Raw genomic sequence first — 27,692 nt, 5'->3', positions numbered from 1 at the left:
AGTCTGTCCTGACACCGGAGTCAGCACTACCCCCAGAACTCAGAGGCTTCCTGTCGCGATCTTCATCCGATTTCGAGTCACCCTTGGACAAAGGAAAACGGCGCTGCCTTCAGGAACACCTGTTGCAGTCTGGTGCAGTGCACTTGCAACAACCCAACACCAGCACCTCTTACCCCATACAGGTGCTGCACCCACCACCACAAAGTCGGCTTAACCAAGTTCAAGACCAAAACCAAAATCACTGAGCGCAACGACCGGCCAAGATGGAAAACCTAAAGCAGGGACAGTCCATCGTGACTGTCTGAGCAAAGCATCTCACGTTTTCTGTGATGTTCGGCTGTTTTTCAATTTGCCGCCAAGCTGCCTTGCTTTTAAATTCCTCTTCCCATGACCTCCCCTGACCCTGTGTCACTCTGCCTTTCAAATATACAAATATTTTAACCAGGGTGGGGGGCTGCTTGTGATCTCATATTGGAGGGCTGGTCTCAGTCCCAGTCACTAAGCTTCCGATCCAGCTTCCTGCGAAGGTGCCCCTGCCTCCCACGTGGGAGACCCGATATGGCTTCAGCTCCTGACTTCCGCAAGGCCCAGCCCTGTGGTTGTAGCCCTTTGGGGAGTGAGCCAGTGGACTGAAGATCTCTGACACCCTGCCTTTCAAGTAAGTAAATCTTAACAAACAAACAAACAAACAAACAAACAACCCTCCTACTCACCACATCCTCCCCCTTCCTGACTTCAGGCTGCTTCCTGCCTTGCTTCCACTCGTGCCATTTTCTTCCACTTCTACCTTTTACCTCCTGCTGAAGCAGACTTTCTGATTCTCTGCCTACTGAACAGCTTCGTTAAGATCTCCCATGGGGGCAGGTGCTGTGGCACCACGGCTGCAGCTCAGACAGCCAGAGCCCCCAGCATAGAGCCTCCTCACGGCCCGCTCCTCCACTCCAGATCCAGCATCCTGCTACGGTGCACCCTGGGAGGCGGCAGACAGTGGCTCGAGTACTTGGGTCCCTGCCACCCAATGGGAGACCAGGACCGAGTTCCAGGCTTCTGGCTACTGCAGACATCTGGGAAGTGAACCAGCCCCGGAAGATCCATTGTCTCTTTGTATCTTTCTCTCTCCCTGCCTCTCAAGTAAAATGAACCAGAAGTCTTTACAGACACATCCCTGCCATTCTCTTGGCTCAGATGGTCACTCGCATGGGGTACACGGAGCAAAGGGGTGGAAGCCAAGGAGCCGGCCCCGTGCGGCAGGGCGTGTGCCAGGCTCACGGCGGTCTGGGGCTCACTCGGGGTGGACTCGGCCCAACACCTCACACGTGAGTCTGGCGGCATCAGAAGCGGATAATTTCACTAACTTTTCCCACAGGTGCTCCTCTATTCGCTACTGATCAACAGTTTCTTCTTTTTGAAACAAACAACAAATCCAGGCTGTGGCCGAACACTGCTAATTCACAGGCGGCTCTGTGCTGCGCTCAGTGCCGCGGCCCTCAAGCCTACGGCTGCCTCCCGGAGAAGCCCCGAAGACACAGATCTGACGGCGGGCGGCTCCTTCCCGACACCCGGGCGTCAGTTTCCGAAGTGAAGTCCCACACACTTCCCCTGCCTGCGGAGGGGCACTCTGCATACAGCGCGGCTTCCGTCAGTCCTGGATAAACAGCTTCAGCGGGTGTTGGCGTCACACACAATTACAGATGAGCAGCACGAAAAACACCAGCATCCCTGCTCACGCAAGCCTTCCCTCCACTGACTTCCTGCTTTTCATGTGTCAAGCTCTAGTGCCATCAAACCAGCCTTGGGTAGAGGTTACCCTGCCCTGTGCTGCCCCGGGCCTCAGGGGACTGAAAAGCAAGGGACCAGACACCTCGCTTTTAAGATCTTGGCCAGCGCCATGGCTCACTAGGCTAATCCTCCGCCTTGTGGCGCCGGCACACTGGGTTCTAGTCCCGGTCGGGGCACCAGATTCTGTCCCGGTTGCCCCTCTTCCAGGCCAGCTCTCTGCTGTGGCCCGAGAGTGCAGTGGAGGATGGCCCACGTGCTTGGGCCCTGCACCCACATGGGAGACCAGGAGAAGCACCTGGCTCTTGGCTTTGGATCAGCGTGATGCGCCGGCCGCGGCGGCCATTGGAGGGTGAACCAACGGCAAAACGAAGACCTTTCTCTCTGTCTCTCTCTCTCTCACTGTCCACTCTGCCTGTCAAAAAAAAAAAAAAAAAAAAAAAAATCTGCCCTTAGATTTCTTTGCCTCTTTTCTGTCTACAGAAAAAAGCAAGGGGCCAGCACTGTGGTTTAGCAGGCAAAGCCACTGCCTGAAGTGCCAGCATTCTATATGGGAGCCGGTTCTAGTCCCGGCTGCTCCACTTCCGATCCAGCTCTCTGCTGTGGCCTGGGAAAGCAGCAGCAGATGGCCCAAGTCCTTGAGCCCCTGCACCCATGTGGGAGACGCAGAAGCAGCTCCTGGCTTTGGATTAGCGCAGCTCCGGCCGTTGCGGCCAATTGGGGAGTGAACCAGCAGATGGAAGACCGACCTCTCTCTCTCTCTCTGCCTGTCCTTCTCTGTGTAACTCTTTCAAGTAAATAAATAAATCTCTAAAAAAAAAAAAAAAAGAAAGAAAGAAAAGAAAAAGCTAAAAAGCTAAGTGACACACTGTGTAAGAAGAAGTACTATACTGAACATATCATTCGGTATTCAGCTTTAGACCTTTTTTCTTCAGTAATTTTTACATGTTCTTCTAGAAAATACAATCTTTCAATCTCTAAGCAGTAAATATTTTCAGTGGGGCTGGCATTGCAGTACAGTGGGTTAAGTCATCATGTGAAATGCAAGCATCTCCTATCAGAGTGCCAGTTCGAGTCCTGGCTGCTCCAGTTCTGATCCAGTTCCCTGTTAATGTGCCTGCCACTCATGAGAGAGACCAGGATGGAGTTCCCGGCTCCTGGCTTCAGTCTGGCCCAGTCCTGGTTATTGCAGCCATTTGGGGAGTAAACCAGCAGATGGATGATCTGTCATCCACCTGCCTCTACTCTGCCTATCAAATAAATAAATCTTTAATAAATAAATATTTTCAGGGCCGGCACTGTGGTATAGTGGGTTAAGCTACCGTCTGCAGAGCTGGCCTTCCATATAGGGGCCAGTTTAAGCCCCTGCTGCTCCACTTGCAATCCAGTTCCCTGCTAAGGCGTCTGGGAAGGCAGCGAAACAGGCCCAAATGCTTGGGCCCCTGCACCCACATGGGAGACCCAGAGGAAGCTCCTGGCTCCTGGCTTACGCCAACCCAGCCATGGCCATTGCAGCCAGCAGATGGATGTTTTCTTTCTCTTTGTCTCACTCACTGTTAACTCTTTCAAGTAAATAAATACATCTTTAATAAATATTTTCAATGAAAGAACACTGGGACTAGAAAATCTGGATTCCCTTTTGTAATGTTAACTAAGCTTTCAAGATTATTCACTCTGTCGTATACACATGTTCACTGATTTCTAAGATACAAAATTATCCTCAAGTCTTATTTGTAGCTGAAGAACCAAAATGAATCCCAAAGGCTACCCAGGCTCTCTGAACTGGTCTCGGGTTCCCTGACTTGCGTCACGTGAGCCCCCTGAGAGCAGGACCTCTCTGCCTGTTCACTGAGCCCCCAAGGCTGGCACAGGGAAAGCACGACCCCCATTCTTCCCTCCCTTTCTGACCTCCCACTTTAAATGCCAAACATTCAGGGTTCCCCCAGAACGGGGCCTGTACAATGTCCCCACCTGTCAATGCTACCACAGTGGTCGGCTTGGGGTGCACTTAGTCATCTCTCAGAGACCAGCACCACGGCCGCCTTCTCCAGGAAGCCCTCCTGGCACACTAGCCCTGGTAAGGGTTTCTGTGGGTGTCCAGTCCTCGTGCAGCTGTCCTCCGCCCTCACCCCACGCCACGACCGTGATGTATTTCACATCTGTCTCAGCCCGAGGCTTCCTTCAGGTGAGCCAGGAACACCGCAGGGAGTCGGTGCAAGTCGGCTGAACGGAGCCCCTCGGAAACAAAGGCGCTCTCCCACGGGCTCGTGTTTGGAGAAACCGCTGCAGCAGGAATTACTAAGTGAACCGTATTTTGGAGGTAATTGGCAATCACCCAGTTATCTTACCTGTGAGATCCTTTTCTCGAAACTGTATGATGGGCAGAACCATTGTGTCTGCCAGCTGTTTGGCCAGCTCTGTGTGGAGAACGTTAAGCTGCAAGAAAGAGAATTTTACTGCAGACAAATATACACACTACTACCACACGGCCTCAATCCGCCCGGTGGTGACACTGAGAGTTCTGCATGGTGGCACAGCTCAGTCGGATTCCTTATCAGATCGTCCGCTTGGAGAGCAGAGAGACACAGAGGGCTAAGATGTACAAAAACAAGCGCAACGTGCTAGCTGCCCATCGTCAGCGACTCGTGCCGAAGGCGCCTCCGAGCCCACGGCTGTTCTCTGCTCAGGGTGCCCACTCTGTTCTGGGTTCTCGACCTGGGCCACACCCGCCTGGAGAATGGAAACACATGGGGCTGGCACTGTGGCGCAGTGGGTTAACACCCTGGTCTGAAGCGCCGGCATTCCATGGGGCACAGGTTTGAGTCCCAGCTGCTCCACTTCCGGTCCAGTACCCCATCCCCCCCTCTCCATAACTGACTTTCAAATAAAATACAGTATATCTTCAGGAGGAAAAAAGCCTTTAAAAAAAAAAAAAAAGAGAGAGAGAGAGAGAGAGATGGGGGCGGTGCTGTGGCACAGCAGGTTAATGCTCTGGCCTGAAGCACCAGCATCCCATATGGGCGCCGGTTAAAGACCTGGCTGCTCCACTTCCAATCCAGCTCTCTGCTATGGCCTGGGAAAGCAGCAGAAGACGGCCCAAGTCCTTGGGCCCCTGCACCCATGTGGGAGACCTGGAAGAAGCTTCAGATCGGCACAGCTCCGGCCATTAACGGCCAATTGGGGAGTGACTCAGCGGATGGACAACCTCTCTCTCTCTCTCTCTCTCTGCCTCTCCTCTCCTCTCTCTGTGTAACTCTGACTTTCAAATAAATAAATAAATCTTCAAAAAAAGAAAGACAGAGAGATGGGGGGAGGGGATGGAAACACTTATATGTACTGGCAGGGATCACAAGTCACCGCCCACAAGGCCACTGTCAGCTGTCTGAGAGCGGGAGAAGTCACGTGGGACAGACAGGCCTGCTGGCGACACTAGGCATGCCCACAGGCAGCCATGGGCCTGGGACTCAGTCTGGAGAGAGCACGTCCCCTGTGTGGCCGGCAAAGGCCCTCACCAAGAACAAGACGACTGGATCCGAACAGGGGCCCTAATGGCGCACGGTTCCTTCTCGCTAGTCGACCTCAAAGACTTAGTAAACGCTCCTTGTAGGTCTCAGAGCCAAAAACGATCACCACTGGGGTATCACTTGTTTACATGCTTCACACTACTCAGTTCTCACCTCCTCTGTGAGCTAGGTGTCATTTATTACCACCTTTCCAGACAGGCTGAGAACCCCAAGCCCAGACGGCACATGGACGGCGCAGCTGGACTTTCAATCCTGGATGCTCAGGTCTAGAGCACATGCTCTTCCCGTTAGGCAGCCCGGGACACGCCTGGCCTTCGGGCTCAGAGCTGCCCACCCTTCCCCACGCGGCAGGCCCGAGGGTGGCAGAGACCCCAGCGAAGGCTTCTCTGTGGATCGCACACTTGCATGCGTCCTAGTGGGGGTGTGGGGCTCCGTGCTGGGTGACGAGCGAAACCACCCAGCAGCCACATGGGTTGCCTGCACTCGGCCAACTTCCTTCAGGGGCAATGGCTGTCACACACACGTCAGCCTCTGCCCACGGAGTTCCCGAGGGGTTAGGTCCTGCCGGGCTGTGGCCGCAGAGGCCCCTCTGATACGCCTAAACACTTGGCTGGGGGCCAACCACTTGCCAGACAAGGGAGCTCGAAGCCCAGCCGTTCACGTTTGCCCCTCAACCAAGTCCAAGTCCGACAGCTCTCCCCTGCGGGGATGCCAGCAAGCGGCACCCGGCAGAACGCTGCCCACGACCGTCTGCAGTTACTGCACTAAGGGGTGTCTTGTTTACGTGAACAGCTAAGGAATGTCAACAAGTACACCTGCCGTGTGCCTGAAGCTCTGGGTCAATCTAACGTGATCCACACAACAGCCCAAGCGAGTGGGCTTTTCGGCTGGCCATTTGCAGGGGAGGAAAGCAACGCTCAGAGACAGGAAGTGGCTCTCCAACAGCCGTGCGCTGGGAACGGCACACTGCCAGGCTGCTCCTCTCGTTCCTAAGGATCTGGGGCTCATGTCGTACTTTCTGACTTAGGGCTCCCGAGGTCCACGGGCAATGACTGGAAACCACAGGGCCTCCCCTGAAGACGGTGGACCAAGCAGGGACCCAGCACCTTCCATGTCATGCTTCAGAACCCACCGACACTGTCTTCCCCACCTGGCGACAGCAGGTAAGACAGGAACATGGCCAGGAAGCTCTCAGAGCAGAGGGCCGGACACAGACACGCACACGCTAGACCAATGGCACCCCTGAAGACCACGACTTCCGGCTCAGGTGCACGCCAAAGATGGGGCCCCGAACCCTGCTTTTGGGGAAACTACCATGCATAGAAATCTCTGGACGATTCACCACATGTCATTCCAAGGCCTTCGTTAAATATGGGCGACACACACCCCTCTCAGTTGGGTGTTCCGCGTATTGTTCTACCTGGCTTGGGCCCAGGTAGAACAACTTCAAGCGCCACCCCCTCTTCCCGGATCTAGGCCCTCGGGCTCTCCGCTTCCTCTCTCAGGTCTTCCTGTCAAGAAGCTTCTGGAAAAAGTCCTCACAGCAGCCACCTTATAGGATGCCACCCTACTCCCTAGGGACTCACACGTCCCTCCTGTGGGATGACTCACTCCCCACTAAGGAATCACCACTCCTGCCCGTGAACATGCGGTTGTGAGTAAATATTTTCAGCTGGAAATCTTGGTGCTGGGGTTTTGACAACCTCGGCAACTCTCTTTCCTCAAGAAACACATGACTTCAGTGGGTGCAGCCTACCAACTCTGCCCGTGGGTTACTTATTCCCTGATAATGAAGCAAAATTCTTCTCCCACCTTCCCCAAATCACTTTTGTGTCTCTATGGTTACATTTCTTTGTACCTTACGTCCATTTCAACACACAGAGAGCTCCACAGGAATGGGTCTGATATTGTGATAGGATGAATAACATGGATTTGGGCCTCTGCCTAGATCCAGTTCACATGAACTCCTGAGACTACAGAGGTACCAGAACACACTGGGTTCTAGCAGCTGGTCCCCCACACACAGCCTGCAGTGCCCTGGGATTCCTGGGTGATGAGGATCTTCTGTTCTACCGAGGTGACCATTGGTGGCTTCCAGGATGGGGGCTGCTCCCCCAGAAAGACCAAGCCATGACCAGAAGCCTGTGCCTTTCTGCCCCACCCCCATCTTCTGGGAAGGGAGAGGGACCGGAGATTGGGCTGATCATCGACCACGCCTACTTGAGGAAGCGTGCCGTCACACCTTCCCGTAAACAGAAAACGCAGTGAGTGTCTCCTCGAGGGCTGAGCCGCCCTAGCTCCACCTTACAGGGGCCTGGGCTGGCAGAAGCGGGCACCTGCTGTGACGGACAGTGCCAGGACTGAGTACATCTGTAGGTCTGCTATCAGAGAACTGCTGCGTGTGGGGAAAACCAACCTGCTGTGGGGACCAGAAGCACGCTGGGTGTTGAGACACCAGTGGGAGAAAACTTCCTACCACTCAGAGGGTCAGAGGACAAAGCTCAACAAGAACCAGTATATTCCGGAGCCCACGTCCACTGGTGTATTCCGGTGCCACGTCCCCCAGTATATTCCTGGTGCTCATGTCCCCTGGTGCACTCCCGGTGCCCACGTCCCCCGGTGTATTCTGGAGCCCACGTCCCCCGGTGCATTCCCAGTGCCCACGTCCCCCGGTGCACTCCCGGTGCCCACGTCCCCCGGTGCATTCCCGGAGCCCACGTCCTCTGGTGCACTCCCGGTGCCCACGTCCCCCGGTGTATTCCCAGAGCCCACGTCCCCCGGTGTATTCCGGAGCCCACGTCCCCCGGTGTATTCCGGAGCCCACGTCCCCCGGTGTATTCTGGAGCCCACGTCCCCCGGTGCACTCCCGGAGCCCACGTCCCCCAGTGTATTCCTGAGCCCACACAGGAGTCAGCTGAACGACAGGTGGTGCCGAGTGAGCAGCAGCTTGCTGAATGAACTGCCGTGAGCACGGCTGTACAGGCAGGTCCATGTCTGCGTGCTAGGCTGGAGACAGCACCTACTGCAGAGCAGTGGCTGTGGGAGGGAAACCGATCTGCACATTCTCTCGTCCACTCTGGCAAGATTTCCTGTCGCTACATACTGCAAACCCCTCCAAGGCGAAACTGTTGATTCTCACCTAATGTGCACAGCAACAGTAGCAACTGAGTTACTCTGGTTTTTATAGTCAGGATTTATGCACTTTTCCCGTAAGAATATTGGTTTGTCACAAATATTCCAAATATATGACACGGTTACATGAACAGTTGTGCACGAACCTTTGTAGCAGGCTGGACTGTGCACCCCCACCCAAAACTATGTCCCCCCAGAATGTGCGAGTATTTGGAAAAGGGGTCACTGCAGATCTAATGAAGCGTCTTGAAATGACGTCATCCTGGACTACAGGTGAGCCGTAGGTGTGATGCCAAGTCCTCAGAAGTGAAGCCGCACACGCCGAGGAGAAGCGTGGGGGCGGGGAGGCCACGCCAAGTCTGAGTCAGAGACCAGAGTGATGCTGCAGTGTCACCGGGAGCCACCAGGAGCTGCAAGGGGCAGGACGGACTCTCCCTCTGGAGCGCCATGGCCCTGCCCACGCCCTGACTTCCGTTTTCCGGCCTCTAGAACCGTGATGAATACATATCTGTTGTGTGAAGCCATGCAGTCGTGGTCACCTAGTACAGCAGCCCCGGGAAGCTAACACAGGCGATGCAGTTATCAGAAACCCTTCTTCGGGTCTGGCTACTCCCCGTGTGCATCAAAGGTCTCCCCTCCAACTAGCAGCGAACGATCCGTGCACAGCTTCTCTCAGGAAATGATCCTTGGCTGGCGCCGTGGCTTAACAGGCTAATCCTCCACCTAGCGGCGCCGGCACACCAGGTTCTAGTCCTGGTTGGGGCGCCAGATTCTGTCCCGGTTGCTCCTCTTCCAGGCCAGCTCTCTGCTATGGCCCGGGAAGGCAGTGGAGGATGGCCCAAGTGCTTGGGCCCTGCACCCCATGGGAGACCAGGAGAAGCACCTGGCTCCTGGCTTCGGATCAGCGAGATGCGCCGGCCACGGCGGCCATTGGAGGGTGAACCAACGGCAAAAAGGAAGACCTTTCTCTCTGTCTCTCTCTCTCACTATCCACTCTGCCTGTCAAAAAAACAAAACAAAAAAAAAAAAAAGGAAAGGATCCTTGGAAGGCCAACAAGTGAAGCTACCTTTTTCAGAGGAGACATTTACAAATGGAAAGGGGGCCAACATTCAGATACACAAACCTTCGAAGTAAATCAGGGTGGGCATTTGGCCTCGCTGTCCAGACCCCCGCTGGACCTGCATCCACATCAGACTGCCCGAGTTGGAGTCCTGGCTCCATGCCCAACCCCAGCTCCTGCTAACGTACACCTCGCAGGCAGCAGGTTAACAGCTCACATACTAGGGTCCCCGCCACCCACATGGGAGACCCAGACCGAGCTCCTGGCTCCTGGGTTCGGCCTGGCCCACCCCAGCAGTTGCGGGCATCTGGGGAGTGAACAAGAGGACTGGGAGCGCTCTCTCTACTTCTCAAATAAACCAACCAAACAAACAGAAAATCTTAAAAAAGAAAGAATCAAATTAAAATGTTGTGTTGCCCTCTTACCTCATCCACCACCTTGGAAAAATAGTGCAGCGTGGAGATGACTTCTTCATCGCCTTTGCCAAGAGCAAAATTCTAAGAGCAGAGAACAAAGGAGCCAGGTGTTAAGTGCGTGCTGAGGAGGGAGCACGCAGCCCCCCACAACACACCAGCGCCCTGCTCCTCCTTGTCGCTCGGCTGGGGAACACGAGCAACTCCCGCCCAGGACGCCGCCATCCCTCCAGCCCTCCGGCCCTCCGCGGCCATTCCTTTGCTGGCCATCACCCCTTCCTGCCTGAACGAGATGTCTGTATTCGAGTGTCCCTTCCTGGCCTGTGAGTGCCGATCCACTTGTAGTCGCTCCGAGACTACGAAGCCTCAAGGATGGCTGATGCCTGCTGCAGGCTAACTAGAATAGCTCGTAAAGACTGGGGAAAACCACCGGCCAGGATTTATCAGAGGCATATCGAACAAAATAACTGAGACAGACAGATAGACGTGCAGGTCTCTGGAGGAGGCCTCTGGAGAATTCCTTTAAAAAGCCCCTCAATGGGGCCGAGGGGGTGCAGCCGGAACGCGGGTATCTCCCATCAGAGGGTCAGTTTCAACACGGGCTCTGCTTTCAACCCAGCCTCCTGCTAATGCATCATGCTAGCGGGCAGCAGGTTATGGCTCCAGTGCTTCGGCCCCTGCCACCCATGTAGACCCGGATGGAGTTCCCAGCTCCTGGTTCGGCCCAGCCCGGCCCTGAATGCTACGCATGTGGGAGTGACAAGTAGGCGGGAGATCTGTCTCTGTCCATCTCTCTATCACTGTGCCTTTCAAGCAGATGAAAATAAGTGAAAAGCATTCTTAAAGAAAGAAGTGCCCCCAAGAGCCCGGAGCAGAACAGGTGCAGGGTGCTCGGGGCCCCGTGAGGAGCGGTTACCTGCTTCTCATACGCCAGGAGCTGCCTGGAGAGCTGCTGCGTGGCCAGGCACATTTCATTCTGCAGGGGCAGGAGAAGGGCAGGTTACAACTGTCCAGGCACGGACCGCACGGGGACCGCCACCCCACAGAATCCCTAAGTGAGCGCGCGCCTGCCTATGAACTCGTGTCTGGTCCGGACAGTATTTAGAAAACATGAACGAGACCACTCAACAGGTTGAAGGCTGCTTTCATCCTTTAACCCTTTATACACGGCTCCCCGGGGTCGGTGAACAGACGTAGGAACGCATCTCAACGCCTGACACACACGGCCTCAGTCCCCACGGCTCGCTGGGAGCAGCTATCAGAGCAGCCCTGGCAAGTGTGATGAGACCGCGGAGGCAAACCGCCGGCACCCCGGAGGCTCTGCCATGAGCACCCGGGCAGCCCCCAAGGACAAGCAGTTCTCAGGAAAGCTCTGCGGAGCCCAGGCCTCAGCCTCGGGACGAGCGATCCAGACAGGCTGCCTGGAGGGCTGGGAAGCAGAATGGAGCCAGGGGAAGGGGCGCGGTGCGGGACACAGAGCCGGGACGCGGCCTGATGCACACCGCACAGAAGGGCAGCGGAGCAAAGCAGCCCCGGCGGGTGACCAGATTCTGCGTGAGGGGAGCCCCGGCTCCATCCTGCTGGAAGTGACAGACACAGCCGCACGCCAGCATCCCAGGAAGCCCCGCAGGCACGGCGGTGAAGAGCCGCACTGCCCTGGGAGACTGCCCGCCCTGCGTTCCGCTGCCCTCCTCGTCCACTCCTCCAGGTGCTGGCTAGCTACACGGCAGCCTAGGAAACAGGGCTCACACGTCTAAAGTGCAGGCAACACTTCCCCACCCCTCGCCCCGGGCTCGGTCAGACTCAGGGCTTCTTCCTAAGGGAGGGCCCGAACCACCACGCCTGACCCGGTTCGGACGACACAGGCCCTGGTGGCCTTCGTGCTTTGCCCTCTCCGCGTGCTCTGTGTGGCCTGGGCGTCTTGAGGGGCAAGCCCCGAGCCCTGCGGGAGCTTGCTGTAGATCTGGGGGTCCCCCTGTGCAGGACCCACCAGAGCCAAAGCCACTTTTTCGGGGACTTCCTTGCAGACAACTGGCCAACCTGCTCCCTGACTTCCTCCATCCGCCCAAAGACATGAACAGCCCTGAAATGCGGCTTTCTCCCCCCCCACCCCACGTCAGGCAAGGTCAACGAGGTCTCCCACTGGGGCCCCTCCCCACTGGGGCCCCTCCGCTTTCCAACCCAGCCAGCATGCACACCAATGCACACACACCATGAGTGTGCCCTGCCCTGAGACAGGAACACGCAGCAGCTCTCAGCACCCAGCAGCCACTCAACAACCTGAGATGAATGAATGAATGAACGAATGAAATGCATGATTCACCTAAAGTCCAAGTCTCAAATTATACCCGGAAGTGTGAGGTAAGAGGGAAGACACTTCCCGGCCTTACAAGGAACAACACAGAGCAGCAACGGAGCGCGCAGACTGGATGGGGACACAGCCAGGACGCCCGCCGGGCACGGTCTTCAGCGGTGCTGTTCTGAAGCTCAGGAGCACAGAGCAGTGCCCACCCAGCGCACTGGGCTGGCCGAGACTCTGCTGCAACGAGACCCCTCGCCCCTCCTGCGCTGGCGCACCTGCTCAAGCTACCCTGGCGCCTGCCCCGGGACAGCCCATCCGAATGTGATCTGCAGAGCCAGCGAGGCACCATGCTGGCAGCAGCTAACGCCACACGGGACTTAATTTGTGCCAGACATGCATCCCATGAATCACCTCACTTAATTCTGATAATGTAGTAAGGCAGGTTCGAATTATTAACTCAATGGCATACATGACGAAACTCAAGCACAGAGAGGTTAAGCCACCCGCCCAAGGTCCCACAGCCAGTTAGTGGCAGGGCTGGGATGCAAACCCAGGTCTGTCTGACTGTGAAATCCACACTCTCCTACACGACTTCCTAAGATCCCAAATCCGACTGAGAGGAAAGAACAGAAGGTCTGGGCTTTACACCGGGGCTGGCAAATCTTTTCTGCACAGGGCCAGACAGTAAACATTTATGGCTTGTGGGTACCACCATCTTCGTCTTTTTTATTATTATAATTTTTTACTTTTTTTTTATTTCAGCTCAGGCCCTAGACCTGAAACTTCAGAGGCAAACAGGACCTGGGCCGGAGAGCAGGAAGCACACACAGAAGGTTTAGATCAAAGACAGAAAAGCCTGAGCATATGGGATCCCCTTCCATCTTCCCAAGCGCTCACAGAAGTGATAAAGCTCTCAGGGTCGGCGTTTGAGGTCTGCAGTCAATCTGAGAGGGGCCATGTTACGTAATTGGAACGCGGGAAGAAAGAAGCTCCCATGGCGACCTGTAGAGTCGGATCGGCAGATATCGGGCGTCCCCAGAATCCCGGCTGTCTGACTGACAAGAGGATATGGGAACAGAGGGTGGGGTCGTCACCCAAGCACCCACTGGAGCCCAGGGCGTATCCCGCAGAAGTTGAACAGGTGGTTGAGTCGCCACCCACACCCACTGTTGCCCGGACACAGAGTCTGTAGAAACCGAAAGGCCTTGGGGAGTTGTGGCTGGCACCTGCTACCAGGAGACAAGAGTAGAACCATAACTCAAAGTAGAAGTTGCAGTGAATATAAATTTCCCGTTCCGCATCTTACCTCGGATTTTGGAAGGCCGGTGTGTGGATGGAGATCACGGAGCATTCAGTGGTGTGGAAGGAGGTCCGGGGGTGTGTTTTGTGACTGGCAGAAATCCAGGACCCCAGGGCAGCTCAGAGATCCCCAAAGGGAGAGCAAAGCCATTGGGGGAGCCTGGATCCGAGTCACGGCACCAGTGTAAGGCCGCCACAAAACACACCGAACACCGGAGTAAGGGAAAGGATTTATTGGGGGAAACCCGACAGACCGGAGGAAAGGGGCGAAAAGGAAAAAGAAGGAGAAGCAGAAGGAGAGAGTAACAGAGAGATCCAGAAACAGAGAGACAGAGATCAGGAGACAGAGAGAAAGAGGACTGTCTTAGTCTTAACCACTCAGCTCTGTTTTCATAACACAAAAGAAGCCATCGGAGCCAGTGCTGTGTTGTAGCTGGTAAAGCCACTGCCTGCAGCGCCAGCATCCCATATGGGCACCAGTTCAAGTCCTGGCAACTCCACTTCCAGTCCCGCTCTCTGCAATGGCCTGAGAAAGCAGTGGAAAACAACACAAGTTCTTGGGCCCCTGCACCCACATGGGAGACCCAGAAGAAACACCTGGCTCCTGGCTTCAGATTGGCCCAGCTCCAGCCATTGCAACCATTTGGAGAGTGAACCAGTGGATGGAAGACATCTCTCTCTCTGCCTCTGCCTCTCTGTAACTGCCTTTCAAATAAATAAACCTTAAAAAAAATATATCTACAGTCCATAAACAAATGAATCTGACTTCATTCCAATAAATAATAATAAATTAGCTGATCTTGAAAGACCTGTTCTCCTGCCACAGCCACTGCAGGCGGCCCTCCCATAAGCAAGGAACATTTTCTACTCTTCTAATTGGTTGTCTTCATTTTAGCTCACTCTGAAGTATTACTCTGCCCATCCGCACGTTCAGAGGCTGATCAAGTAAGCACAGCACTCCCAGGCCCTGCAAACCAGCGAGGGCCACAGGACACCTGTGTTCTTTAGAACCTACAGACAAGTGCTTGGATAGCAAAGGAACAGCCGTCAGGGAACCGCCAGCACCACATGGCCCCGGGCGCTGGCGGGGCAGATGCGCAGGGGCCTCTCACACAACCCTGGCGCAGCACACAAGAGGTTCCACAAAACAGCTGGATCACTGGACTCCCCCAGATTGCTCCCGGAAGCCCTCAGGAAACTGCCGTGGATTCTCATGTGGGCATCTTCCAGGCTGCAAGGCCAGCTAAGGTTCTGTTCTACCAGAACAATTTCACTGGCAGTGACATCCTTCGGTCGAGGTGGCCTGCCACCTGCCCCGAACAGCGCACGTGACGTGAGAAGTCTTCTGAACCGGAGCAGCTTTAATCTCACTTTTAATCTACTGTACACAAAAGCTTTATGAATCACCTGACCAGCAGCACTCAGCGAACCCCACCCTGTGTGCTAAGTGCGCAATTATCTCTGAAGCAAGACCTGCAAAGCCGGGGCTCAGGCGGAAAGGAAACACCAGCAAGAACAACAAGGGCTGCCGCGAACGCTCACCCCGTCTTCCCCCGGCGCGGAGTGTGGCAGCTGGGGGCCTTTCACATGGTACCATATCTCATCCTGGCAGCGCGCCCATGTGGGCAGGACCCTCACCTCCCCCTGACAACCAAGGGCGCGAAGGAAGGTTCCGAAAGGAGGCGTCTACAATCTTCTGGAATCACATGACTAATAGAAACCAGCAAGGCAGTCAAAACAGAGGGCCTCAAATTCAGATTCTAAGTAGAGCAGCACTCTCTCCGAGGCCCTGGGACAGCTCTCGGGCTGCTGTCCACGCCAACTGGTGCCCCAGAAAAAGGCTGGCCGAGGGTTTATTGACACACCTCCTATGCTAACCAGAACCTCCCCGGGCTGCTGTCCAGGTGGAAAGACAGCAGGTGAGCAGACCCGGAAGGAAAGCTGAGTGCCTGGCCAAGGGATTTTACCTCCCATGGCAGAGAGCTTCCTAAATGCACCACCACCGGCATCCAGGCTCTGGGGAGCAGCGTCCACGGCAAATGTGAACGCCACGGCCAGAGCACAGGAAATCGCCCGCAAGTCCAAGCACAGCACAGGCACCTGCTTAGATGTGCACCAAGCATCAAGCCAGAGACGCTGCACACAGTGCTCAGAGCCGGGCCCACAGGCCGCACGGATCTGAGGTAGGGCTACAGGGAGCAGTGAGGAGTGAGGCAAAGGCAAGGCTGCAATGCCGAGCCTGGGCAGCCCCAAGCAGATGCCTGCGAGGGCCTGACTTCATTCTGGAGGCAACGGCAGCACTGAGGAAGTCAGGCCGGACGAGGACGAGCCCAGAAAGGAGCCCCAGGGTGACCCTGAGCGGCTGCAATGGGCAGGGGCACAGCGAGCCGAGGAGGGAACTGGTCAGAAGGCCACCAGAAGCAGCTGAGAGAGAAATCCGGCCAGGAAGGGGCACAGCAGGATGTGGAGAGGGAGCAGCAGGAGGAGCAGTCCAGAGACAGGGCTTCCAGGGAGACTGGCAGGGGCCCCAGGGCCTCTAGTTATGGCACTGAGGAGGGGATCAGCGGCAGAGTCCACAGCCGGGATGCACTGAGAGAGGTGGCGATGTCCCACGGCCCCTGCGCGAGCTTCACTCAACAGCGCCTACCAAGCATGGAAGGGCCGTGGCCACTGCCGGGCACTGGAATGGGCCCATCTGCCTTGTCCCACACAGGGACAGGGAACCCTCCCACTACGCCACAAGGGCTCTGACGGCAAGCGTTCAGGGCACTGGGTCACACGGGGAAAAGCACTCTGGCCAGGAACGGAGGGGAGGACGGAAGGGAAGGCGTCCGAGCCTTTCTCAGACATGACCCAGCCCTAATGGCTGAGAAGGACACTTCCCCCAGGTGAGGGGCTGAAGGGGACCTGGGGCAGCAGGAACGGCACAGCGCGTGCGAGCGCGTGCAGAGGGTGGTCACGTCCTCCATCAGCCCGAGACAAGCCTGAAGGGGCAGCCTGACGCCTGTGCCGCGTGCCGACCCCGGGAACTGCAGGGAGGCAGAGGAAGAACTGAAGGCAGAAGGCAGCCTCCTTCCTAGGGGCACAAGCTGCCACAGCCAGGAAAGAGCTACAAACTCGCTGCACACCACGACAAAAGGCCTCTGTGGTCTGGAATGACCCAGGGCTCACCAAGGGACGAGGGCTAAACACAAACTCAGAAATGGCCAGCTACCGCTCCAGCGATCTTGCCCAAGGAGAGAACAGAGTATCCAGAGAAGAGTCAAACGGAACCGTGGAGAATGTCAAGACCAAGGGGCAGGGAGCAAAAGGGAGCCCGGCAGGGATGACGGGGCAGACCAGGAGAGGCGGGAGACAGCCGTCTGTCCCGGGGACCCAGGGCGGAGATCAGATGGGTGCAGAGACGCTGTGAGCCAGGCACTTAGCAACCCCTACACAAGTGCAGTTGGAGACCACACTGTAGTGGTGCCCACCTGAGTGGGGGAAGGGGGAGTGTGAGGACTGCAAGGACAGTCTCCACCTTCCAGAAAGTCAGGGCTGGATGACCAAAGTTCCATTTAACCCAGTAACAGTGGCAGGGTGGCCCAGGGTCCACCGCCACCACACCTATTATTGGGACCATGGGAGACGGTCCCGTTAACACGGAGAGACTCTTCTGCAGAGAAGAACCAAGCACTGCCCAGGTGTCAATGTCAGTAATCCTCCCAACAACCGTATGAGACATGGCCTCTGTAGCTGATGAAGAAACTCAGCTCAGGAAGTGACCTGACCTGCCCAAGGTCACACAGCGAGAGGCTGAGCCAAGACTGGAACTCAGACCTGCTAAGCCCACGGTCCCACACCTATCCCCTGAGCCTCAGTGAATGCGCCTAGCCCAGAACAATCTGCCACGCCAGTTTGAAAACCTTCAAAGACAGCATGAGGAGAGCTGCAGGTCCCACCCACACATCAAGGGCAGGAACCAAGTCTGCGAGGTTGTTTCCAGAAACCAGGCCGGCCCGGCCCCTCACACTTTGTACTACACAGCCCCAGCCACATCAGCCTCAATGTAATTGGTTCCCAGGGCTCCGGGAATGCACACATTGGAACAATCATGGATAGAAACGAATGAAGGCCGGCGCCGCGGCTCACTAGGCTAATCCTCCGCCTTGCGGCGCCGGCACACCAGGTTCTAGTCCCGGTCGGGGTGCCGGATTCTGTCCCGGTTGCCCCTCTTCCAGGCCAGCTCTCTGCTGTGGCCAGGGAGTGCAGTGGAGGATGGTCCAAGTGCTTGGGTCCTGCACCCCATGGGAGACCAGAAGCACCTGGCTCCTGGCTTCGGATCAGCGCGGTGCGCCGGCCACAGCGCACCAACCACGGCGGCCATTGGAGGGTGAACCAACGGCAAAAGGAAGACCTTTCTCTCTGTCTCTCTCTCACTGTCCACTCTGCCTGTCAAAAAAAAAAAAAAAAAAGAAAAGAAAAGAAAAAAGAAACGAATGAAACGCTGAGATGCAACAAGGAACTGGGGCCCTCTAACTACACAGGCGCCAGGCTGGGGAATGGAGGCAGGCTGTTCTACTGTCAGAGAGAGCCTCCTCTGAGCGCTTCGACGTCCTCCACCGGCACCGCAGGGACCAGAGTGACAGAGAGCACGGCGACACAGCTAAGAGCACAGGCTCTGCAGACAAAGACCTGAGCCCAGGTCTGGTGCTGCTGTGTGATCCTGGGCAGGTTACGTAACTTCTCAGAGTCTGGGTTTCCTATTCTGCAGGCAGCTCTCCGCGTCATCAATCCCAGATTGAAAATATTCGGCACAGAAACTGCAGCTGCACTAAACACGTATGCTTTTCCCCTTGTCATTATTCCCTGAACAGTGTATGCAGCACGGGCACTACCAGTAACCTGGAGACGACCTGTGGTGCACAGGATGTGCTAGGTTACTTGCACATAGCGTGCTATTTGCATAAGGGAGGCAAGCGCCTACGGATGGGGGGGAGGGCCTGGAACCAATGCCCCTGGACACCAAGAACGACCGGGCACACTTCACCAGGACACCTCTCCTCTGCCGGGGAAGCCAAAGGAGTGAAGGCACAGCAATGTCTCACCGTCCATGCGCGTGCGCCATAAACGGAGGCTGCTGCTGCGGTTAGGAAAAGACACAGCTCTGACCCGCCTGCCTCCCACACGCCGTCACAAGCGCACGCTCCCGGATGCCTACCGCTCATTCTGTCTCCCACACGGCACACAAGGCACACAAGGGCACTGCAAAACACTCCTGGAAAATGTGTACCAAGAAGAAAACTAGGCAGCAATTTCAAAACTTTTCTGCACCCAAATAAACTTATCTTTTAATTCCATTTCCCCATAAACTTTCTGAAGTACTTTCATGTTACCTTGTTTAGCTATAAACTTTCCTGTTACCTTTGTATCTAGTATCTACATATATCATTTTAAAAAAAGATTTCTTTCTTTCTTTCTTTTTTTAATTTTTTGACAGGCAGAGTGGACAGTGAGAGAGAGACAGAGAGAAAGGTCTTCCTTTTGCCGTTGGTTCACCCTCCAATGGCAGCCACGGCTGGCGCGCTGCGGCCGGCGCACCGCGCTGTTCCGATGGCAGGAGCCAGGTGCTTCTCCTGGTCTCCCATGGGATGCAGGGCCCAAGCACTTGGGCCATCCTCCACTGCACTCCCTGGCCACAGCAGAGAGCTGGCCTGGGAAGAGGGGCAACTGGGATAGAATCCAGTGCCCTGACCGGGACTAGAACCCAGTGTGCCGGCGCCGCAAGGCGGAGGATCAGCCTAGTGAGCTGCGGCGCCGGCTAAGATTTATTTATTTCAAAGAGTTACAGAGAGAGAGAAAGAGAGGCAGAGAGAAAGGGGGGGGGGGGGGGGGGAGAGAAAGAGAGAAAGAGAGAGAGAGAGAGAGAATGAATATCTTCCATCTGATGGTTCACTCCCCAACTGGCTACAATGGCCGGAGCCGAGCTGATCCAAAGCCAGGAGCTTCTTCTGGGTCTCCTATGCGGCTGCAGGGGCCCAAGGACTTGTGCCATCCTCCACTGCTTTCCCAGGCCATAGCAGAGAGCGGAACTGGATGTGGAGTACTGGCACTAGAACCAGCACCCATATGGGATGCTGGCATTGCAGGCAGCAGCTTTACCCACACCACCACAGCACTGGCCCCATACATATATCATTTTAGGTGAAAATGTTATTTCTTGATAATACCAAAGTCCTGTATATTTTCCTTTCCAAGTATTTTATTCCTATTTCTTCCCACTGTCTTACCCCAATTTGAGAAGACATTATTCCTACTTCAAACCCAGGCTTTCCGGAGCAGGAGTTTTAGGACCAATGTTTAGGTTCAGTAGTTCTGTGCTGCAAAAGGTATGGTTAACAACGGTTGCAGAGTTGTGACTATGCTGTAAAAATAATCCTCCTTTGCTGAAATCAGTATTAACCATGGTTCTGGCCTCAAAAAATTCTAATATCCGCTAGGAGACAAAAGCAGGGGCAGGTGCTTGGCTTAGAGGCTGAGATGTCCCTCGGGAAGCCTGCATCCCTATCAGAGTTCCCACGTGAGAGTCCCAGCTGCGCTCCCAATTCTAGCTCCCTGCTAATACGCACTCTGGAAGGGCCCCCGGGTCCCTGCCACCCACACAGAAGACTCAGAATGAGTTCCTGACCCCTAGCTTTGGACTGGCCCAGCCCTGGCTGATGAGGGCATTTGGGGAGCGAACCAGCAGACAGAAGCTCTCTCTCTCTCCCTCTTCTCAAATCAAAATCTCCTCAAGTATCAATTTTCATAAAGGCAGAAATAAACAACACACACAAAATGCCACCGGCCAGCACCAATTACAGAGGCTCGGCAGCAGCTGCAGGAGAGCAGGTTACAGCTGCCAGGTTTTCCTACCACGGTACGCACAGGTGCGCACGTATGTCAGGCTGTGCAGCCATGGACACTCCCTGAGCAGGTCGTCTCAGTAAACTTCACTCTGAGGCCCTCCCTAATAAACACACTGTAAACACCAGAAAAATGTAAACTGTGGGGGAAAGGAAAAACTTACGGTCCATATACAAAATCAAGACAAGTATCATAGGAATGTATTAAATATAAAGTCTGAGCAGATTTAAGTGCCCATCTATACCAACTGAGACACTGCTGAAGCTTTCGCAGAGCACTGTGAGAAAGCAGTCTGCTCTGTCCGCACTGAAATGGATCCAGCTCCCTCCATGCAAATGACCCACGAAGGAGCGCTCAGCTCCCACCACAGGCAAAGGCACAGCCGGGCCAAGTGACCAGACGTGACTCCAGGGACTGCTGGGAGATGCTGGAGGCAGCTTCAGCCTATAGCTTCGTTCTGGAGCTTACACCAACAGAATTTAAAACTTCCTGCAAACCACACACATCAGCAAAACTGCTCAGGGAGCTTTTCTCTCGTTTTTGTCACTCTGTCTAAAGCTGGGATTTGAAAGGAACTCAACAGACCAGAATTCAGAATTTACTATGCAGGCTGATTAAAATATCTCTTCTGAGCATTGATCTTTCATCAGCAGCATAAACCTGATTGGAAACATGTAATCATGAAAAAGCCACATCTTGATAAACGCCTGCTTTTGAAAAATGAAATTATAAAACTCTGTAAATCGGGAGTATGGGTGGGAGGGCGGCAGGCAGGAAAAGAAGCATTGTGTTCCCAAATCTGTATATATTAAATGCACGAAGTTGCAGTCCCTAAATAAAAAATATTTTTAAGAAAAACTATCAATCTAATTCAACATGTCTAAGTGTAAAGTATTTAAGGAATAACATGAAATAAGTCCAAGAAAACATAACTTGGGGAAAATGAAAACATCAAGACTATATTTATATGTGTGTGTGTGTAAACAAACTGGTCAATGAGCACTCAGGAAACTTCTTTGTTAAACTGGAAAGAAACAGATAAACCATCTGGGGTTTCAAATCAACCTGAAAAGCCTGCTGGCCCCCAGCCTGCCGCTCTGACGGCACTGATGGCCAAGCCGTGGCTGAGCCTGGCAACGCGGGGCAGACGCTTGCCCCAGCTCTGCCGCCACGGGACACGGAGCAGGAGGTAGAGCGCCTGGCCAGCACAGAACCCACGTGATGATCATGTGCTGGGAGACAGCCTTAGGGAATGCAAGACCCACTTATTGTTGGCAAAACGCAGTTTTCTGGCTCAAAAGAAAAAGGCGTAAGATGTGTGTGGCCTCCTCGGGTAAACGGTTCTGGAGCCGTGGAAGGCAGACGCACTGTGGGCAGGGACACAGACACCGTCTCTTAAATCCTGGGGCTTTTCAGCCTTCAGTAAGAGACAATCATCCAATGACAATGTTCAGAGGACTGAACAGCACACAAGTTCAGCTGTAAGTCCTGTCAAAAACACTGGGGTTTTTGAATTGAGAACATTTAGAGAAAATACAAAAAACATACAACACATAAACAGGCAGGGCTTCAAATTAAAAATCGACAGAGTGAGCATTTAGTCTACCAGTTAAAACGCCAGGTAAGACATCAGCGCACCTCTGGCTTCTGCCTCCAGATTCCTGCCAGTGTAGACTCTGAGGCAAGGGTAACAGCTCGAGTGATCGGGCTCCTGCCACCCACATGAGAACCAGGATGGAGTGCCAGGCTCCCGGCTTCAGTTCAGCCCACTCCCAGCTACGGCAGCCATGCAGGGAGGGAACCAGCAGAAGAGATGGAGTTCCCTCTCTCTCTCTTCCTCTGCCTCATAAATAAATGTCTAAAAATGGACATAACACTCAAGTCTCCACACTCTGAACGGCTTACAAAACAAGCAAAATCACAGTCAGCACAATTTCCTTCATTAACAAAGCGAGTTCTAATTAATCCGTTACACTGCTATACTACTGTAGAGTTTCCATCAGCAGGAAACTGGACTGGAAGGCGAGTTGGGACTCAACCCCAGGCACTCTGCTATGATATGGGAATCCCACGTGGCATCTTAACCACTGTGCCAAACACCCTCCTCTGGATCAAACATTTAGCAAGATCCCCTTCCCCACTCTTCAAAATCAGTGTTTCACGAGAGAATTACGTTGGGCACCCCGTCATGCACACACATCCACACACACGCACACCTCTTCCCATGTTCCCTCACCCCTCCACCCTGCTGTTCCAACCAAGACCTGGGCATCATTCATCATGCATCCACCCCCACTGACCTCTTCACGCTCGCTCAGTCGCATCTCACCCCAGCTGCCTCGGGAACCCAGCTATTCCCTTGTATTCTACGGCCACTTCCCTGGTGCCCCAAGCAGACTAGTGAGGTGGCCAAGTCTGGTTTCAGGCTGACTTGCTCTGCCATGAATTAACTGGGGGGACTTGGGCAACCTGCTCAGCAGAATGCTTAAGTCTTCTTAAGGATTAAAGGGAGTGTACGAATAGGGTAACGATAACAATACGCACTCCACAGAGCTGTCAAAGAATTTAAAGGAAGTAATCAATGTCGAAGTCCCTGAAATGTCCTAGCAGGTAGTAGTGAGTAGTCAATCAATCTCACTGATCACCATCCTCCTCCTTTTAGGTGTCCAGCCCAATTGCACCTCCAACCCTCTGGACATCGGTCTGTCTGCCACCCAACCGTAAGCTCCCTAATGGCAGGGACTGAGTCTTTTCCTGTACGTGATCAAATGACTAATACTCAAGGAGTAAAAACAGGAGTTCTAAGAGCTACATAATAATTGACTACACAGAACTTTATACTAGAGCTTTATACTGCTGAATGTGGTATTCTTTAGACAGCATCAATCAGAGAAAGAAACATTAACACAGAACTACGGTAGCAAGGAATCAATAATGAAAACTGGCAGTGGCCAGAATACTTCAACGTGTGACATGATTTTATTTTTAAGTAGCTCATAAATGTTCTCCTAGGAAGTAACCTATGTGAGCACTGCTTGATCTTAAAAAGATTCACTCTGGGGGCCTGCATTGTGGTGCTCTAGGCTAAGCCTCCCCTGCAGCACCGGCATCCCATATGGGTGCCTGTTCTAGCCCTGCCTGCTCCTTTTTTTTTTTTAAGATTTATTTAATTTATTTGAAAGAGTTGCAGAGAGAGGTAGAGACAGAGAGAAGTCTTCCATCTGCTGATTCATTCCCCAAATGACCACACCAGAGCTGAGCCGATCCGAAGCCAGGAGGCCAGGAGCCTCCTCTGGGTCTCCCACATGGGTGCAGGGATCCAAAGACCCATGCCATTCTCTGCTGCTTTCCCAGGCACATTAGCAGGGAGCTGTATTGGAAGTGGAGCAGCTGGGACTCAAACCAGCGTCCAAACGGGATGCCGGCACTGCAGGCCAGGGCTTCAACCTGCTGGGCCACAGCACTGGCCCTGCTCCTCTTGACAGATCTAACTCTCTGCTATGGCCTGGTAAAGCAGTAGAACATGGCCCAAGTGCTTGGGCCCCTGTACCCACGTGGGAGACCTGGAAGAAATTCCTGGCTTCGGATCGGCCCAGCCCTGGCTGTTGCAGCCATCTGGGGTGTGAATCTGCAGATGGAGGACCTTTCTCTCATCTCTCCCTCTCTCTGTCTGTGACTCTACCTCTCAATTAAATAAAGTCTTCCAAAAAAAAAAAAAAAAAAAAAAAAAAAGATTCACTCTGGCTACTCAGCAATTTATTTTCCATGGTTTTGCAAGCCGGAGATATTTGTTCCTCAAAACAAAGAAGCCACCCAACAGTTTCAGAACTGTGACTCAACTCGCTTGAAAGCCATCTGCGCCCTCCCAGGCTGCCATCCAGGACTGCGCATGGATGAGAACAAGACAAAGAGCGAGAGGAGACTCGGAGGCCTCCCACTGGGGTACGATCTGTAGAAAGCAACCCAAAGCTGTTCTGGGTACCCTTGCACTGGTTGGTTACAGGAAGATCACCTGCTTTCTTAGACAATGCAAACAGGCTGTCGTGGGTTTTTTTTAAGGTGATGGAAGTGAGAAAAATTAAATCGGGTGTTACTGCAAAATCTCAACTTTCCCAAGCTCTGAGAGAAGCCCCGGGGAGGGCAGGGGCCGCGTGTACCTGGGCTCCGTAGACGCGCTGCATGGCCTGCAGCAGCTGGTTGGTGTGATCCGTGAGGGTGCCGGCATCTTCTTCAAACACGCTCAGCAGAGAGCGAGTCTGCAAGAGAAGAGGGCAGGGGCTGGATGACTGCTCAGCGGAGAGGTCACGCGGGAGGTGGGACACACACAGCACACGCACGCAGCACACTGAGGGAGAGGATGGCACCTGCTGGTCCACCAGCTGGCACCTCCTGCCTCTCCTGCTGACCGGAGGCCCAGAGCTCTCAGAGCTTCCTTCTTGTTTAGATTTGATTAATTTATCTCAAAGTCAGAGTGACACACAGAGAGGGAAGGAGAGGCAGAGAGAGACAGAGACAGAAACAGAGACAGAGAGAGAGATCTTCCTTCCATCTGCTGGTTCACTCCCCAGTTGGCTGCAACAGCTGGAAATGCACCAATCCAAAGCCAGGAGCCTCCTCTGGGTCTCCCATGTGGGTGCAGGGGCCCAGGGACTTGGGCCATCTTCCACTGCTTTCCCAGGCCATAGCAGAGAGCTGGATCAGAAGAGGAGCAGCCGGGACTCGAACTGGCACCCATATGGGATGTCGGCACCGCAGGCTGCGGCTTTACCCGCTACACCACAGCGCCGGCCCCTAAGAACTTCTTTACAATGGGAGAGTCAGGGCCAGATAAGAAAGCTGTTTTTTTTTTTTTTTTTAAAGATTAACAAAACTAAAGGGCTCTCATCTGGCCTGATATGGGCTCCCACCTACGCGACAGCGAAGGTCATCCGATAAAAACTGCTGCACAAGGCAGCCTCTCCCTTCACGTGCGCGAACTGAGCACGAGGGAAAAGCTGGCTGTGTACCTGGGGCGCGGCCGCCCGGCACTGCCGGCCTGGAGTCACCCAGCAGCGCCAGCGCTGCGGCTGCCTGCTGTAACTGTGAGCGTCTTACACTAGTGTGTCATTGTTTCCTCTTAGGATGCCACAGTCACTTTCCACAGTTTGCATCCCATTTTATTCACCAAACTTTCAAGCTCATGGCCAGGAAATGCCACATGCCCTGGGCCCACCACTGGTAGCTCCGGGCACAAAACTCAAACGGAACAGAACAAAGCCAGCTTGGGATGGCAGCTGAGCCAGGTCACTGGCAGGCAGGCGTCTCCCGTCATGCCCTGCACAGCCCCGGCACATGGCAAACACCAAGGAGCCAGGATCAGGGCGCCCCAGAAGAGATTCGGCCACACAAGGGTCCTTCGTGAAAGTGCCCAGTCCAGTGGGAACGGATGCGCCGACATTCACAATGATCTCCAGAAAATTATCCATTAGGCGAAGAATGGAAAGTTAGTTACAGAAACCCCCTTAATGAGGTGACAGAAAAGCGTTTCACAAAGGATGAGTCCTGGTTAACGCTCCTTATACCCTGCAAACGAATTCCAACTGCTTCTCTCTTTCAGCTCAGGGGTCAGAGAAGTGGCTCATGAGGCCTGGCCACCCTCTGGGCTGGAGACCCGAGCACTGGGATCAGGTGGCCCTCACAGCGGCGCTGCCTCACACCACCTTGCCTAAGGACCTCGAGGCCAAAACACCTGCTCCCAGAGCAAGGAAGCTTCCCCAGCCACAGAGTCACAGCGCAACGACCACGGAAACAGAATTTTTATGCACGCTCTCAGTGAGAGTGGAACAGCATCCCAGAGCCCATAAAGAACACAACTCATGTGCTGGCAGCGTTTTTCAGGGCCGCACTGTCGTATGGCGGTTAGATCACCACCTGCGATGCTAGCATCACATATGGGTGCCCATCCAGCCCCCTGCTAATACGGCTGGGAAAGCAGCAGAAAACAACCCAAGTGCTTGGGCCTCCTACCCATGTGGGAGACCCTGGAAGAAGCTCCTGGCTCCTGGCTTTGGCCTGGCCCAGCCCCGGCCATTGTAACCATTTGGGGAGTGAACCAGTGGAGGGAAGGTAGGTCTCTGTTTCTCCCGCTTTCTCTTTCTGTAACTCAGCCTTTCAAATAAATAAAATCTATAAAAAATGCATATAATGAAATATCTATGCATGGATTCCCATTTTTTGCACCAAAATAAATGTTATCTTTATCTTTTAATTCCACTTCCATGATATTTTAGAGGTACCATCAATGTGCTAGGTACTAAATGCTTTAAAATACACAATTTCATTTTAACACTACTGCAAAACTGTCTTCAACATAATTATCTATAAATGTCACCTAGGGGCCAGTGCTATGGTATATATAGTGGGTTCAACTGCCACCTGTAATGCCAGCATCTCATACAGGTGCCAGTTCAAGTCCTGGCTGCTCCACTTCTGATCCAGCTCCCTGCTAATGTGCCTGGGAAAGCAGTGGAGGATGGCTCAAGAGCTTGGGCCCATGCACCTACATCGGTCACTGGGATGAAGCTCCTGGCTCCTGCTTTCAGCTTGGCCCAACCCCAGCTATTGTGGCCATTTGGGGAGTGAACCAGCAGATGGAAGATCTCTCTGTCCCTCTTTCTCTCTGTAACTCTGTGTTGCAAATAAATCAAATAAATCTTTAATAAAAATGTTATTGAATAGTCAAGGTTCTTTTTATAAACTTATTATTTGAGAGGTAAGAAGAGAGACCTGCCATCCTCTGGTTCATGCCCCAGATGCCCACAACAGCCAGGACTGAAGTGGGGGCCAGGAATCCAACCACTTGAGTTGGGTGCTGGGGCTAAGACTCTGACATGGAACACAGGCACCAACCCCCAGGCCAAACTCCTGCTCCTCACAGGACTTCCTGTTCTCACGGCACCCGATGCTGAGGATTATGGGACCTTCCCGGGTTATTACTAACATGACTAGGGAAGTAAGCAGTGATACAACCAGACTGCAGTCGGTCAGCTCTTCAAAAAAACCATCAATACGATGCCCAGTCACCTCGCTCCTATTTCCTGCTTTTAGTACTCTTCAGAACATAACAGCACAGGAGATGAGAAGGAAGGTGAAGAGAGAGGGCCTGCATAAAAGTCCTCCATGTTGAGGGAAGAAAGAAAACGAGAGCGACCGCTGACTCTGCCCCTCCTGCGTGCCAGATGCTGTGCGTCTGCTGGGTCACCTATGGCTTCCAACAACTTGACGATGTAGACACCATGACTGCACTGACCCCATTTTACAG

The 27,692-nt window shown here is 54.0% G+C and overlaps 1 protein-coding gene across 2 annotated transcripts in view; it reads right to left on the bottom strand.

Moving 5' to 3' along the window:
- APPL2 (adaptor protein, phosphotyrosine interacting with PH domain and leucine zipper 2) overlaps nt 1–27,692 on the bottom strand; it is a 55,384-nt gene that overhangs the window by 23,336 nt on the left and 4,356 nt on the right. For both annotated transcript variants that reach the window (XM_062202982.1, XM_062202983.1), the window contains exons 2-5: nt 24,550–24,648; nt 10,823–10,882; nt 9,919–9,990; nt 4,125–4,212 (exon numbers count right to left, since the gene is read on the bottom strand). In XM_062202982.1, coding sequence (XP_062058966.1) covers nt 4,125–4,212; nt 9,919–9,990; nt 10,823–10,882; nt 24,550–24,648 — 319 coding nt within the window. The remainder of the gene's footprint in view (nt 1–4,124; nt 4,213–9,918; nt 9,991–10,822; nt 10,883–24,549; nt 24,649–27,692) is intronic.

The sequence above is a fragment of the Lepus europaeus genome, chromosome 10, assembly GCF_033115175.1.
Source record: "Lepus europaeus isolate LE1 chromosome 10, mLepTim1.pri, whole genome shotgun sequence".
Classification (NCBI taxonomy): Eukaryota; Metazoa; Chordata; class Mammalia; order Lagomorpha; family Leporidae; genus Lepus; species Lepus europaeus.
Note: the sequence above shows the minus strand (reverse complement) of the source record. Positions and strands in the feature narration are given on the sequence as shown.